This window comes from Homarus americanus, unplaced genomic scaffold, assembly GCF_018991925.1.
Source record: "Homarus americanus isolate GMGI-L3 unplaced genomic scaffold, GMGI_Hamer_2.0 scaffold50564, whole genome shotgun sequence".
NCBI classification, from domain to species: Eukaryota; Metazoa; Arthropoda; class Malacostraca; order Decapoda; family Nephropidae; genus Homarus; species Homarus americanus.
In genome coordinates this window covers 2435960-2452702 of record NW_024715014.1, presented here as the reverse complement: position 1 = coordinate 2452702, position 16743 = coordinate 2435960, and the positions used below count along the sequence as shown (strand labels likewise).

Sequence of the window (16743 nt, the reverse complement as noted above, 5' to 3'; positions counted from 1 at the left end):
TAGGAAAAAAAAGTAGAATACTCCCCCCTGTAATTTGAAGGTGGAGAGTAGGATGGAGAGAGTAAGACGAGATCCAGAAGAAGATGAGAGAATAGGGCTGAAAATCTTAATAATCATGAGGGAGGTGGACATGTAGGAGGCAGCGATATGCATAAATGACCATAGAGCAAAACATAGTCACCTTTGGGGAAGGACTTGGTGCTGATGGGATTGATACTACTAGGTTGTGTGCAGCAACAGGATCTACTATAGCCAAGCACATCTATTATCAGCAGGATTAAATGAATGACAGTGAATGGAGGAAGAAAGTATTGCACTGTATATGTATATTATTGCTCTTGATTCTGGGTAATTATAACAAAGAACAACTTGAAAGAATAAAAATATCGATTAAAATATGAGCTGTATAAGTTTTTGTTTTATATGAATTTGCTCATGATTCTTATTTCCCTGCATTATAGTGGTAAAAGACTTGAAAGAGTAAAAAAGAATTTATATAAAACATGTAGAAGCTGGAGAAATATTTGCTTTACATTTCCATTTTTTTTTTAATTCTTAGGGAAAACACAGTGAGACGGAGCAGCAGAAGTTCCACCTGATTGAGTACCAGCAGTTGCTTCAGGACTTGGAGTGTTGGGTGACAGAAACGTACACCCAGATCACCTCTGAAATCTCACATGGGTCTGTGGCAGCCATTCGTGAACAGATATCTCTGAATCAGGTAAGATATGCAGCTCTGATATTTTGTTTTGTGGAGCTTGGAGACTGAATTGTGCCATAGTATGGAGATGTAACCACCATTGCTACAGTTTGACCAGTTCATGAAGAAACATGTAACATTAAATTAAAATATTTTTTACATCTTGATACTGTACACACTTCAGTCTCCTCCTTACCTTTTTTGGAGTCTCCATCCTGGATGTTTTGAGTAACACAGACTACTTGGCATGCTTTCCTTGGTTAATTGATTAATAATTGGAAATTTATCTCGAGTGACAAATTACTGCCCTCTGGGGTTTTACACCTTTTTTGGTTAATCTTGCTGTTTGGATGTACAGTAACTCAGCTGCAAATCCTCAAATTTGAGTGCCGACAACATTTATCATTAACCAGACTTTGCGTGTATATATATATATATATATATATATATATATATATATATATATATATATATATATATATATATATATATATATATATATATATATATGTATATATATATATATATATGCATGTACATACATACATACATACATACATACATACATACTACATACATACATACATACATACATACATACATACATACATACATACATACATACATACATACATACATACATACATACATACATACATACATACATACATACATACATACATACATACATACATACATACATACATACATACATACATACATACATACATACATACATACATACATACATACATACATACATACATGTTACATATATATATATATATATATATATATATATATATATATATATATATATATATATATATATATATATATATATATATATATATATATATATATATATATATAGTCTTGTGTAGTCCAGGATGTAGGCTGTAACACCGTTGTGACGTAGAGTTGTCGTTGCCAGCCACTCCCGAGATGCTTCAATTCTGAGTTAATTATCCTTTATTCTTACTGTACTTAATTATCCTTTATTCTATGGTTATTCTCCTCTAACTAATCTTCTCTTGTGTGTATAGTATTCTGCTTCAGATAATGTTAGTGCTTGATCTCCGAACCCAGGTTGAAGATTTTCTTGCACAGCCTCATCATCATAATTATCATCTTCATCATAACTATCATCCTCATCATTAGCACTTTCATTATCATCGTCATCATTTTCATTATAATTATCATCATCATAATCATTATCGATCACAGTAACATAAATATACACTACTGGACTGGAAATCAAACCCCACATTCAAGGACAGAAATATAACATTCATACTGTACAACAAAAGTGCCAATGTCCACTGACCATCTCGTGTGTTGTGAAAGATGAAGACCATCTCTCTGTAGTGGAAGAAGATGTCAGTGGGCCATCAATTGTGTTAATATAAATTCATGTCTTTGAAAATGGGATTGGTTACCATTATCATCTTCACGATGGTTTCCTGTTGTCATATTGGCATGCACACTCGAATCTTTACTCCACATGATTAACGAACTAATTGCACACACCCGTTAATGCTGATGAAATTGTTGTACAGTGCGTGTGTCATTCTTAATTATTTGAAATATTTGGTTAATACTTGAACTTTTAATTCTTTATGAGCTGTTGTAAATATGTGTACTGTAGTTTTTTGGTTTATTCTCTTGGAACTGTACATCATTTGTACATTAATTCATTCCCTATCAACTGTTGTATCTCCTCCTTCATTATTCTGGTGATACATGATACATTAACTATACTTTCTTACTGTATTATTCTGATGATTCATGATAATACATTAACTTAATTCTCCTTTCTTATTACTGTAACTCTTTCTTGATTATTGAAACTTATTTTCTTGAAGTAAACAGAGATAAAACTATAATTTATATGTACACTCAAGACAAAAATCATAGACAGCTGCATATAACCTAGTGACCTACAGTATACATTTTTTAAATTTTGTTAACTGCAATAGGGGTACTCAACTACATGTGATTTTTATAGTACATTATTTTATTTAAAAATTTTAAACTTATTAAACTTTTTTTTATTTATATCACATCATAGTTTTATCATTTTCCTCATTGCCAGAGGTCGCTAGTGTAGGTTCTATGCAGCTGTCCACAACTTCAGTTCTGGAGTATACATCAGCAGCAAATTACACCCTGATGTAATTCACACCCAGTTTACTCATACATCTCATATACAGTATCAAATTTTCCATATCATAAATGTTAATGAAGAAAGGTGGAACATTATATTAAGAAGAGAACCAGGGAGGGGATAAGGGGAATCATTTCAGTTTTATTTAGTAAAATCATCATACAAGTTTACATAGAATCAACATGTGTCTCGAGAATACCTGTACATAGTGCAGGTATACAAAGGTAAACAGGCAATTTGATCAAGAATATTTGACAAACCTATCAGATGTTTATTCCCAATAGAGTCCTTTAAATTGGAAGAGTAGGGGGCATATTCCTGGATACAGGAGTCATATGATGACTAAGGCACTCTTCTGCCACAGCCACACCCTCAGTCTATAAGGAGAGTAAAAGAAAAATAATCAGAACATAGCTTACACTGTCTTCCGTGCTCATAGATACATTAATCTTTACCACCACCATGACTGCTCTTAGTCTTAAAAGTGTAGTGTTAGTTAAGGGTTCTGTGTTGATGATGTCCTTGTCCTGTGTGTAAGCATGACCCACATCAAATGAAGATTAGGTAACCCTCACAGTTTATCTCGCCTTAAGATCTACTACGTTCATGCTAACCAAATTTACCTAACCTAACCTCATCTAACCTGATTTAGCCTAGCTTGACCTGACCCTGGGGGAGGGGGGGGGACAATTTTCTGTAAGCCCACACTGCTCGTAAAATCATAACACAGTACCCATCTTCTTGGTCACTTGTCTGTGCTAGTGAATAAGAGCTGTTTATGTGCCATTTGTATTGCATGATGTAAATTTGGATACTAAATTTAAGACTGAATGAATGGTAGCAAATGAAGGGAGACTCTGTGTTTGTTCTTGATATTGGCCATCCTTTATCAGTGATGGAAATGGATTGCAAAAGTGGGGGAAGAAATCATTAAAATACAAAATTATTCATACACCTAAATTATCCACAGACTTTCTTAGTACTATTTGAATAGATTATCCCTCCATACTATTATGAGTACAGTATTTGGTACAGTATAAAATATATCCTCCCATGGTATTGTGTTGTATAGATTGTCCTCCTGTATTATAATAAGTGTCTTATAAATTACCCAAGTACACTACTGTATTATTAAAATCAACATAATGTGGTTAAGCTCCATTAATATACCTGAAGGAGTTCACCCTTTGCCAGAGAATTGTTTGATGCACTCAAAAACCACACACAATACACACTACAGTAGTTAAATGTCTCATCAAATTACAGTACAGTATTATTTTTTATTATTATTTGGAAAAGTAAAATGTTCTTGCCCCTGAGTGACAGTTGTTAATCAGATTAAAGAAGAATAACCATCTCTGAATAAATTCCTTGGTTTTTACACAACTAAAATAGCAAAGCTGCCTAGGGAGTGGTTGGTAGGATAGAAAACAGGGTGTCTCAGAAAAATATATACTCGCTGCCTCACAGATTTTCATGGATTTTGTGTGAATACTTGTACTACAATAGCAATATTGTCCTCACTTGACAATGCAGGAGGTCTCCCACAAGTGAGGACAATGTTGTACTACAAGCCGTCATGTGATATCCATGAAAATCTGTAAGGCGATGTGTATATATTCTTTTGAGACACTCTGATATGATGGTTTGTGTTGTAGATCCAGGATTTACCAACTACCTAGTTTTTGAAATGGAGGAATTTATCTTACAAAGACAAATTTATATTTTAGACCCTGCAGCGTGACTTGTGCCGTCGTGAGCAACAATTGACTGAGCTGCGTGGCAAGTGTGAACGTGTGCGGGGTGACTCGCATATTGAATCTTTAGCTCAAGAGATGACGGACCACCTCACTTTCTTGAGTCAGACAATTTCTGACACTCGCCTGGTACTCCAGAATCGTCTGCAGCAGCTGAAGGTACGCGTCTGCCAACATCGTCCTACCTGTCCTTTCATATCCACATAAATTGCACATGTTCCACATTATATTCCTCCAACTATCTGGGATTTCATTTCCTTTTCCTGGTTTCCTACTTCTATGCATCTTACTCTCTGGGTGTCCATTTTACCTTTATCCTTTCCTGTCCTTTACTGCCCATTGTCTCCTGTTAACTTGCATCAGGAAGCATGAATAAATATCTTAGAGCATCTTTAGAAAATCTATATCAAAGTTAACCTGAGCTGAAATTCGTTGTAGGAGATCCTGGCGAATGAAATGATGCGGGAACAGGCTGAGAGCCAGGACTCAAATAAGGATAGCGAGAGTACAATTGCCAGCGTAGCATCAGTCCAACTGTGCCAGGAAACCAGCACCGCTAAAGGGGATGTTATTGTGACAGAAACTCTATCAGAACCAGAAACTACAACTATTTATAAGGTTATGAGAAGGAGAATTATTAAGAAAGTTGTAATAATTGATGGTGTACCTGTAGAGACAGAGGAAGTTGTTGAGGAACCAGGTGATGATGTGATGGAACAATCCTCCGCCACAGACTCTGAGGCAACAACCACTGTCGTAAGAGCTGTTCGAAGGAAGAGTATTACAAAAAATGTCATGATTGATGGTAAGCTAGTAGAAGTTAGAGAAGTACTAGAAGAACCAGAAAATGTAGTGGAGCAATTAGTTGAAGAGGGCTCAGTTGACCACAGAAAAATGTTGAAGCAATTGGACAATATCTTAAATGAAGAAAAGTTTTTAGATTCTGCAGAAGAAGTAACAGAACTTGCAACAGCCAGCCCTAGACCTACAATAGCCATTTACAAACCCCTAAGAGGAATAGATGAAAAACCTGTGATGGAAGGTGTTCAGCCTGTTAACATTAGGGAGATTAAAGACCGACAGATTGTAACAGAGGAAAAATTACAAGGTAATTTACCAACTGATGTAGAGGTCAGTAAAATCACTACCATGCCCATAGACTCAGATACAGACGAAACTTTTGAACATGGTACCACAAAAACTATCCGTAGAATCATTAGAAAGAGAATTATAAAGAAAATAATATATGTTGATGGTAAACCTGTAGAAACTGAGGAAGTGGTAGAGGAACCTGAAGACATCACTGAAGAGAGTAGAGATATATATACACCCACAGATTCAATTACCACAAAAGAAATAAGAGAACCAGATACATTGACAACAATCAGAAAAATAATAAGAAAAAGGATAATAAAAAGAATAATTATTGTCGATGGTAAACCAGTGGAGACTGAGGAAGTGGTGGAGGAACCTGAAGAAGTCACTGAGGAAATGCTACAAGATCTCCCAGCTGACTCAGTGATTACTGAGACCATCACAGAACCTGAGGTGACCACTACCCACAGAATCATCAGAAGGAGAATAATTAAGAAGATTATTATGGTAGATGGTAAACCAGTGGAGACTGAGGAAGTGGTGGAGGAACCTGAAGAAGTCACTGAGGAAATGCTTGAAAAACTGCCAGCTGACTCAATGATTACTGAGACCATCACAGAGCCTGAGGTGACCACTACTCACCGAATCATCAGAAGGAGAATAATTAAGAAGATTATTATGGTAGATGGTAAACCAATGGAGACTGAGGAAGTGGTGGAGGAACCTGAAGAAGTCACTGAGGAAATGTTTGAAAAACTGCCAGCTGACTCAATGATTACTGAGACCATCACAGAACCTGAGGTGACTACAAAAACCACTCGAAGAGTTATTCGCAAGAGAATTGTCAAGAAAATCGTCATTATTGATGGTAAACCAGTGGAGACTGAGGAAGTGGTGGAGGAACCTGAAGAAGTCACTGAGGAAATGCTACAAGGTCTCCCAGCTGACTCAGTGATTACTGAGACCATCACAGAACCTGAGGTGACCACTACTCACAGAATCATCAGAAGGAGAATAATTAAGAAGATTATTATGGTAGATGGTAAACCAGTGGAGACTGAGGAAGTGGTGGAGGAACCTGAAGAAGTCACTGAGGAAATGTTTGAAAAACTGCCAGCTGACTCAGTGATTACTGAGACCATCACAGAACCTGAGGTGACCACAAAAACCACTCGAAGAGTTATTCGCAAGAGAATTGTTCGTCATTATTGATGGTAAACCAGTGGAGACTGAGGAAGTGGTGGAGGAACCTGAAGAAGTCACTGAGGAAATGCTACAAGGTCTCCCAGCTGACTCAGTGATTACTGCATCACAGAACCTGAGGTGACCACTACTCACAGAATCATCAGAAGGAGAATAATTAAGAAGATTATTATGGTAGATGGTAAACCAGTGGAGACTGAGGAAGTGGTGGAGGAACCTGAAGAAGGAAATGCTACAAGGTCTCCCAGCTGACTCGGTGATTACTGAGACCATCACAGAACCTGAGGTGACCACTACTCACAGAATCATCAGAAGGAGAATAATTAAGAAGATTATTATGGTAGATGGTAAACCAGTGGAGACTGAGGAAGTGGTGGAGGAACCTGAAGAAGTCACTGAGGAAATGCTACAAGGTCTCCCAGCTGACTCAGTGATTACTGAGACCATCACAGAACCTGAGGTGACCACTACTCACAGAATCATCAGAAGAGAATAATTAAGAAGATTATTATGGTAGATGGTAAACCATGGAGACTGAGGAAGTGGTGGAGGAACCTGAAGAAGTCACTGAGGAAATGCTACAGGTCTCCCAGCTGACTCGGTGATTACTGAGACATCACAGAGCCTGAGGTGACCACTACTCACAGAATCATCAGAAGAAGAATAATTAAGAAGATTATTATGGTAGATGGTAAACCAGTGGAGACTGAGGAAGTGGTGGAGGAGGAAGTGGTGGAGGAACCTGAAGAAGTCACTGAGGAAATGCTACAAGGTCTCCCAGCTGACTCAGTGATTACTGAGACCATAACAGAACCTGAGGTGACCACTACTCACAGAATCATCAGAAGGAGAATAATTAAGAAGATTATTATGGTAGATGGTAAACCAGTGGAGACTGAGGAAGTGGTGGAGGAACCTGAAGAAGTCACTGAGGAAATGCTACAAGGTCTCCCAGCTGACTCGGTGATTACTGAGACCATCACAGAACCTGAGGTGACCACTACCCATAGAATCATCAGAAGGAGAATAATTAAGAAGATTATTATGGTAGATGGTAAACCAATGGAGACTGAGGAAGTGGTGGAGGAACCTGAAGAAGTCACTGAGGAAATGCTCCAAGGTCTCCCAGCTGACTCAGTGATTACTGAGACCATCACAGAGCCTGAGGTGACCACTACTCACAGAATCATCAGAAGGAGAATAATTAAGAAGATTATTATGGTAGATGGTAAACCAATGGAGACTGAGGAAGTGGTGGAGGAACCTGAAGAAGTCACTGAGGAAATGCTACAAGGTCTCCCAGCTGACTCAGTGATTACTGAGACCATCACAGAACCTGAGGTGACCACTACCCATAGAATCATCAGAAGGAGAATAATTAAGAAGATTATTATGGTCGATGGTAAACCAGTGGAGACTGAGGAAGTGGTGGAGGAACCTGAAGAAGTCACTGAGGAAATGCTTGAGAAACTGCCAGCTGACTCAGTGATTACTGAGACCATCACAGAGCCTGAGGTGACCACTACTCACAGAATCATCAGAAGGAGAATAATTAAGAAGATTATTATGGTAGATGGTAAACCAGTGGAGACTGAGGAGGAAGTGGTGGAGGAACCTGAAGAAGTCACTGAGGAAATGCTTGAAAAACTGCCAGCTGACTCAGTGATTACTGAGACCATCACAGAACCTGAGGTGACCACTACTCACAGAATCATCAGAAGGAGAATAATTAAGAAGATTATTATGGTAGATGGTAAACCAGTGGAGACTGAGGAAGTGGTGGAGGAACCTGAAGAAGTCACTGAGGAAATGCTGAAAAACTGCCAGCTGACTCAGTGATTACTGAGACCATCACAGAGCCTGAGGTGACCACTACTCACAGAATCATCAGAAGGAGAATAATTAAGAAGATTATGGTAGTGGAGAAGAAGTGGTTATTATGGTAGATGTGTAAGACCAGTGGAGACTGAGGAAGTGGTAGATGGTAAACCAGTGGAGACTGAGGAAGTGGTGGAAGAAGTCACTGAGGAAATGCTACAAGGTCTCCCAGCTGACTCAGTGATTACTGAGACCATAACAGAACCTGAGGTGACCACTACTCACAGAATCATCAGAAGGAGAATAATCAAGAAGATTATTATGGTCGATGGTAAACCAGTGGAGACTGAGGAAGTGGTGGAGGAACCTGAAGAAGTCACTGAGGAAATGCTACAAGGTCTCCCAGCTGACTCAGTGATTACTGAGACCATAACAGAACCTGAGGTGACCACTACTCACAGAATCATCAGAAGGAGAATAATCAAGAAGATTATTATGGTCGATGGTAAACCAGTGGAGACTGAGGAAGTGGTGGAGGAACCTGAAGATGTCAGGGAAGACACGACTGATTCTGTTAGTGCCTTATTAACTCCATTATCAGGAGGTGTCCGTGTTATTAAGAAAAATGTTAAAATTAGACGGTCAGTATGTGTTGTTGACGGTAAAGAAGTGGTTGAAGAAGAGAGAGCAGAGACCCCAGAAGAGGTTTATGAATATCCTAGTACAGGAGAAAGGCAGCCAATTACTTTACAAATAAGTGAAGATATAGAACGTGTACCTCGGGATGCCTTCTTATCAGACTCTGTTCCAGAGAAAAAGGCAAGAGTCATTCGACATTTAAAAATTGTTGATGGTCAGCCAATAGTGTCTGAAGAGATTCTTGAAGGAGGTGAACCGGTGGCACCTGGTGAGTCCCCAGAACTGAAGAATATTCAATATCATGTTGTACGTAGACGTAGGAGAGTCATCAGACGTGTCCAGATAATTAATGGAGAGAGGATTGAGACAGAAGAAGTTGTGGAAGAACCAGAAACTGAGTTTGGTTTGCCAGATGACGGATCTGGTGTAACTATTACAGAAATATCTGATGAAGATCATCCTGCTGTGCCAGACAAAACAACTGAAACTGAATCACTACCCTTACCCATAACAGAGAGTTCTGATACCTCACAACCTGCAGTGAAGATTTCTAAATTGGTAGGTGATGTGTATCCAGCTAAACCAATGGGAGATGACCAACACAAAATTATTCCGGGCGTTACTTTCAAGGTAACAGAAGAGTTGCCAGTAAAGCAGCCTCTTGATGATGAAAATGCTCCTCGGCAATTCCCAGTACCACAGACAGATGACAAAAGACCAGATGAAATGGAAGAAAGAACAGAGAGAACTTGGTCTGTAGATGTTTATCCAAATACCGATGAATCTCCCGAAAGAGAGCCAATCCCACAGACCAGTGAGCACGCTCCTGATCTCCCTGTACGACCAGTTTTGGTTGACTTAGAAGTAACAGAGGTGGATTCTTTCCCAACACCAGTGGACACATTCCCAGTACCAGTACAGAAAGATGATGATAAACCAAAGGATGTGATTGTTGATAAAACAACAAGTACTTGGACTGAAGAAGTTTATTCAAAAGTTGCTGAACCCACAGAAAAGGAGTCAATACCACAACCCACTGAGGACTCACCAACATTACCAGCATATCTAGGTCCACCTGACATGAAATATACAGAAGAAGTTACCTTCCCAGAGCCAGTAAATACATTCCCAGTGCCGACCAATAAGGATGATAGTGCACCAACTGATGTAGTAAAAGACAAATCTGAAAGTGTGTGGGGCAGAGAGGTCTATCCAAAATCTGATGAACCTGCTGCAGAAGAGCTGATACCTCAGCCTTGTGACCAGGCTCCAGATTTCCCTGCAGAAACTGTTATATTTGATAAGGAAACTGAATTTGATCCATTCCCAGAGCCTTCAGAAGGTGTTCCACATCCATCTTGGGATGACTTAACTCAGGACCTCAAAGACATTACTCGAGAAATTTCTTTCACACAGGATATCGAGCCCCAAGTTGAGAGTCTTGTTATGGGTCGGGAAACTGTACTGTCCGAAGATCAAAGATTTAAGTCACCTGAAATTCCAGTTGAGGATCAGGTTAAAGAAATTACTCCAGAAACATTCCCTATGCCTATTGAACTGGGAGGACCAGAGGAACTCTCTAAGGCTACTCCTCTACAAAAAGAGCTTATTGAAGTTTCGGCCATTCATTTTCCTTCTCCTGCCAGAGAAGACAGTGGTGTTACACAGTTACGAAAGGCACCTGAAATTCCTGATATTTACAAATCACCTCATTATGAAAAATTCATTGTACAAGAAACAACTGAATTGATAAAAACTAGTCCAGGGGATTCCATGTATGCAGATTTTCCTGTGTTATCACCAGATTTCAAAACTATTGACAAGCCATTCCCAGAACTTGTTCAAGACTTCCCAGAGGTAGCTAAATCAGCTGTTTTAGAATTGCCAGAAGACCCCAAGGCAAAAATAAGTATATTCACAGATGATAAATACCCAACACTGCCAAGATATAGCAATTCAGAACCCATCACAGGGATGCTACAAGATGCCCCTCCTCCTCCAGCACCTACCCCAGATTTTGCTGATGCACAAACAGAGTTTCTTGAGCCATTTGCAAGGCCTCTGGAGTTTGGTGAGGATGAACCCTCTTTCCCTGCATTAACACCAAAAAACCAGGATGAATTTGAACAGTTGAAAGAGTCATCCCTGAATGTAAATGTATCATGGCAAGACGATTATTACCAACAGCAGAAGAGAAAGGATAGCAAGCCAGTAATTACTGATGACACATCGGTTGCTCCATCTTTACCTGATGTTGGCATGAAGGTTCCTGAAGAAGTAAAACCAGATTTTCCCTCACCTCAGGAAGAATATCCTCAACCTAAAGTATGTGAAGAAATACCAGAGTTGTGTAATGTGGAAGTGTCAAAGACATGGACAAGTGATACATATGTGAAGGTCTCTGCAAAGGAACCAGTACAGCCAATTCCTCAAGAGAAGAGTTCCCTCAAGGAACCACCATCTATTGTAGATAAACCAGTTAAAGAAAAGGTGCCAGTATTCCCAGAACCTGGAAAACCAGCTGAACAAGGTAAACAGCCTCCTGAGTTCCCCGAGGATGTGGCAAGAGCTGGAGAAGTAGATGCTTTCCCTACACCTGCTGTATCTAATGAAACCCCAAAAGATGTAACAACTGTTACTCGGTGGACAGAGCAGGTTTATGTTAAGAATGAGCCAGTGAAAGAAAAGGAATATATTCGTGAAGAAGAATTAGATGTTGTATTATCTCCTTTACCAGCAAAGAAACCAGAATATTCTGCTGATGACTCTCTATTCCCAGCTCCAGTTGGGGAGTTCCCTCAGCCCTCAGGAACAACAGAAGAACCAAAACCATCAGAAAAACCAAGTGAATTGTTCAAAGAACCAGTATATTGTCAACCTGCAGAGAAAGATGTGTCACAGGTTATTGTAGAACAAGAAGAGCTAGCACAAACTTCACCTGGTTTACCTGTTTATGAAGATAGTGTTACCTCTTCCATACCATTGTCATTCCCAATGCCTGGAAAACCAGACAACGATGAGGAAAAGAAACAGGTATTCCCGGAGTCAGTGAAAGTACCAACACTAGATGAACAGACAGAGACCATCCCAGAGTCTGTAAAATTAGTAATTGATGTAGAAAATGAGGAACCAGAAGAGGTCCCAACATTCCCAGAGCCACTTACTGTTGGGGATGAGGATATGCCTCAAGACATCATTTCACCTTTACATTGGACAAGGGAAATTTATATTCAGAGTGAGAAAGTTGTTGGGGGTCAACCTATACCAGTGGAAAACGTTCAAACAGAGTTGTCACCATTGCCTGTGAACAGACCAGATCAAATTGATATGAAAGAGCCATTCTTTCCTCCAGTGGGTGAATTTCCTGAGCCCTCAAGTGCAGTTGAACATCCCAGACCAGCAGAAGAAGTCAGTCAGATGTACACAGAGACCCTTTATACTAAGCCAGTTGATGTAAAAAAATCTGGACCTATTGAAGAACAAAATTTGCCATCATCTCCAAAAGGGGTGCCTATATTTAAGGAAACAGTTGCCTCATCTTCAGAAGTTTCTTTCCCTGAACTTGGAGTGCTCCATGCAAAAACTGAAAATGTAAAGATAGTGTCTGAGATTGTGATTCCTCAAGAGCAGGGCTTTAAGGAACCAGAGTATGTAGAGGAAGGAACAGATGACAAGAAAATAATAGAAGCCTTCCCCCAACCAGTTACTGTTCACACTCAGGATGTGCCACAAGATGTACTGTCGGTTTCACAATGGACAGAACAACATTATCCTCAAAAAGAAGTAGTGGTTCAAGATGTAAGCCATCCTCCAAGTGGACCTTCTGTAGATTTGTCTCCCATTCCTATGAAAATTCCAGAAGATCCAAATGAGAAAACTGATTTCCCTCTCCCAGTTGAAGATATGCCAAAGCCTCTTGGTGTTCCAGACGAACCAGCTGATGCAGAAGCTCCTCAATTATTCACAGAGACTGTGTATACTCGGGCTGACAAGGAAGAAAAGCCTGGGCCTATTGTTGAACAAGAAGATTTAAAACAAACACCTGTTCGTGTTCCTGATTATGAAGATACTGAACAAACAGAGTCTGTATCCTTCCCAGTCCCTGGCTTTAAGTCTGAGGAACAACCCAAAGAACCAGTCATTAAGGTGGAGGACAGTGTAAAGCAGCCACCATTGTATGAAGAAAAACCTGTTGAAGATATAGATCAAAATTTCCCAGAACCCAACTTCAGTTCAAATGACACACCTCAATATGTTTCCCTTGTTTCTCCATGGACAGAGAAACTTTACACGAAGAAAGATGAGCCAGTCACAATCAAGGAAATACCTCAGGAGGAGGGCCAAGTTGTCTTACCACCTATACCAATGAAAAATCCAGAGGAGGCTGCTGAAGGTTTAGCATTCCCAGCACCAGTTGAAGAGTTCCCAGAGCCTTCCAACAGAATAGATATTCCTCAGCCAAGTGTAGAAACAGTAAAGGTATTTTCTCATGCTGTATATGAGAAGCTCGACAAGAGTGAAAGGCCTAAACCAATTGAACAAGGAAACTTAAAACAACCACCAGTTAATGTACCTCATTATGAAGATATTAAATATGATATTCCAGAAACATTCCCAGCCCCTGGTGTACCATCTGACCACATGACACCAGAAAGAAATACAGATGTGTCTTTTGTTGTCCAGGAACCCACTACTACAACAGTTAGAGATCCTGAACAAATTACAACTACCATTGAAAGAGTTGTCAGGAAGAGAGTCGTCAAGAAAATTGTCATTATTGATGGTAAACCAGTGGAGATTGAGGAAGTGGTGGAGGAACCTGAAGAAGTCACTGAGGAAATGATACAAGGTCTTCCAGCTGACTCAGTGATTACTGAGACCATCACAGAACCTGAGGTGACCACTACCCACAGAATCATCAGAAGGAGAATAATTAAAAAGATTATTATGGTAGATGGTAAACCAGTGGAGACTGAGGAAGTGGTGGAGGAACCTGAAGAAGTCACCGAGGAAATGCTTGAAAAACTACCAGCTGACTCAGTGATTACTGAGACCATCACAGAGCCTGAGGTAACCACTACTCACAGAATTATCAGAAGGAGAATAATTAAGAAGATTATTATGGTAGATGGTAAACCAGTGGAGACTGAGGAAGTGGTGGAGGAACCTGAAGAAGTCACTGAGGAAATGATGCAAGGTCTCCCAGCTGACTCAGTGATTACCAAGGCCATCACAGAACCTGAGGTGACCACTACGCACAGAATCATCAGAAGGAGAATAATTAAGAAGATTATTATGGTAGATGGTAAGCCAGTGGAGACTGAGGAAGTGGTGGAGGAACCTGAAGAAGTCACTGAGGAAATGCTTGAAAAACTGCCAGCTGACTCAGTGATTACTGAGACCATCACAGAACCTGAGGTGACCACTACTCACAGAATCATAAGAAGGAGAATAATTAAGAAGATTATTATGGTAGATGGTAAACCAGTGGAGACTGAGGAAGTGGTGGAGGAACCTGAAGAAGTCACTGAGGAAATGCTTGAAAAACTGCCAGCTGACTCAGTGATTACTGAGACCATCACAGAGCCTGAGGTGACCACTACCCATAGAATCATCAGAAGGAGAATAATTAAGAAGATTATTATGGTCGATGGTAAACCAGTGGAGACTGAGGAAGTGGTGGAGGAACCTGAAGAAGTCACTGAGGAAATGCTTGAGAAACTGCCAGCTGACTCAGTGATTACTGAGACCATCACAGAGCCTGAGGTGACCACTACTCACAGAATCATCAGAAGGAGAATAATTAAGAAGATTATTATGGTAGATGGTAAACCAGTGGAGACTGAGGAAGTGGTGGAGGAACCTGAAGAAGTCACTGAGGAAATGCTTGAAAAACTGCCAGCTGACTCAGTGATTACTGAGACCATCACAGAGCCTGAGGTGACCACTACTCACAGAATCATCAGAAGGAGAATAATTAAGAAGATTATTATGGTAGATGGTAAACCAGTGGAGACTGAGGAAGTGGTGGAGGAACCTGAAGAAGTCACTGAGGAAATGCTTGAGAAACTGCCAGCTGACTCAGTGATTACTGAGACCATCACAGAACCTGAGGTGACCACTACCCATAGAATCATCAGAAGGAGAATAATTAAGAAGATTATTATGGTAGATGGTAAACCAGTGGAGACTGAGGAAGTGGTGGAGGAACCTGAAGAAGTCACTGAGGAAATGCTTGAGAAACTGCCAGCTGACTCAGTGATTACTGAGACCATCACAGAGCCTGAGGTGACACTCACAGAATCATCAGAAGGAGAATAATTAAGAAGATTATTATGGTAGATGGTAAACCAGTGGAGACTGATGGTGGAGGAACCTGAAGAAGTCACTGAGGAAAGAACTGCCAGCTGACTCAGTGATTACTGAGACCATCACAAGACCACTACCCATAGAATCATCAGAAGGAGAATAATTAAGAAGATTATTATGGTAGATGGTAAACCAGTGGAGACTGAGGAAGTGGTGGAGGAACCTGAAGAAGTCACTGAGGAAATGCTTGAGAAACTGCCAGCTGACTCAGTGATTACTGAGACCATCACAGAGCCTGAGGTGACCACTACTCACAGAATCATCAGAAGGAGAATAATTAAGAAGATTATTATGGTAGATGGTAAACCAGTGGAGACTGAGGAAGTGGTGGAGGAACCTGAAGAAGTCACTGAGGAAATGCTTGAAAAACTGTCAGCTGACTCAATGATTACTGAGACCATCACAGAGCCTGAGGTGACCACTACCCATAGAATCATCAGAAGGAGAATAATTAAGAAGATTATTATGGTAGATGGTAAACCAGTGGAGACTGAGGAAGTGGTGGAGGAACCTGAAGAAGTCACTGAGGAAATGCTCCAAGGTCTCCCAGCTGACTCAGTGATTACTGAGACCATAACAGAACCTGAGGTGACCACTACTCACAGAATCATCAGAAGGAGAATAATTAAGAAGATTATTATGGTAGATGGTAAACCAGTGGAGACTGAGGAAGTGGTGGAGGAACCTGAAGAAGTCACTGAGGAAATGCTCCAAGGTCTCCCAGCTGACTCAGTGATTACTGAGACCATCACAGAGCCTGAGGTGACCACTACTCACAGAATCATCAGGAGAATAATTAAGAAGATTATTATGGTAGATGGTAAACCAGTGGAGACTGAGGAAGTGGTGGAGGAACCTGAAGAAGTCACTGAGGAAATGCTTGAGAAACTGCCAGCTGACTCAGTGATTACTGAGACCATCACAGAACCTGAGGTGACCACTACTCACAGAATCATCAGAAGAGAATAATTAAGAAGATTATTATGGTAGATGGT

General features: G+C 40.1%; 1 protein-coding gene and 1 long non-coding RNA gene across 11 annotated transcripts in view; one reads left to right on the top strand and one right to left on the bottom strand.

The window, feature by feature from the left end:
* Positions 1-16743, top strand: part of LOC121880357 (nesprin-1-like) — a 258059-nt gene that overhangs the window by 179601 nt on the left and 61715 nt on the right. For all 9 annotated transcript variants that reach the window (XM_042387526.1, XM_042387565.1, XM_042387541.1 and 6 more), the window contains 2 exons: positions 560-721; positions 4598-4783. In XM_042387526.1, coding sequence (XP_042243460.1) covers positions 560-721; positions 4598-4783 — 348 coding nt within the window. The remainder of the gene's footprint in view (positions 1-559; positions 722-4597; positions 4784-16743) is intronic.
* LOC121880396 lies at positions 6313-7505 on the bottom strand. 2 transcript variants are annotated; one of them, XR_006091528.1, is made up of 3 exons: positions 7478-7505; positions 7038-7139; positions 6313-6341 (listed from the first exon to the last, which is right to left on the bottom strand). It is a non-coding gene; the product is annotated as an uncharacterized LOC121880396 (long non-coding RNA). The 2 variants fall into 2 exon arrangements; XR_006091527.1 differs by lacking the exon at positions 6313-6341 and adding an exon at positions 6814-6869.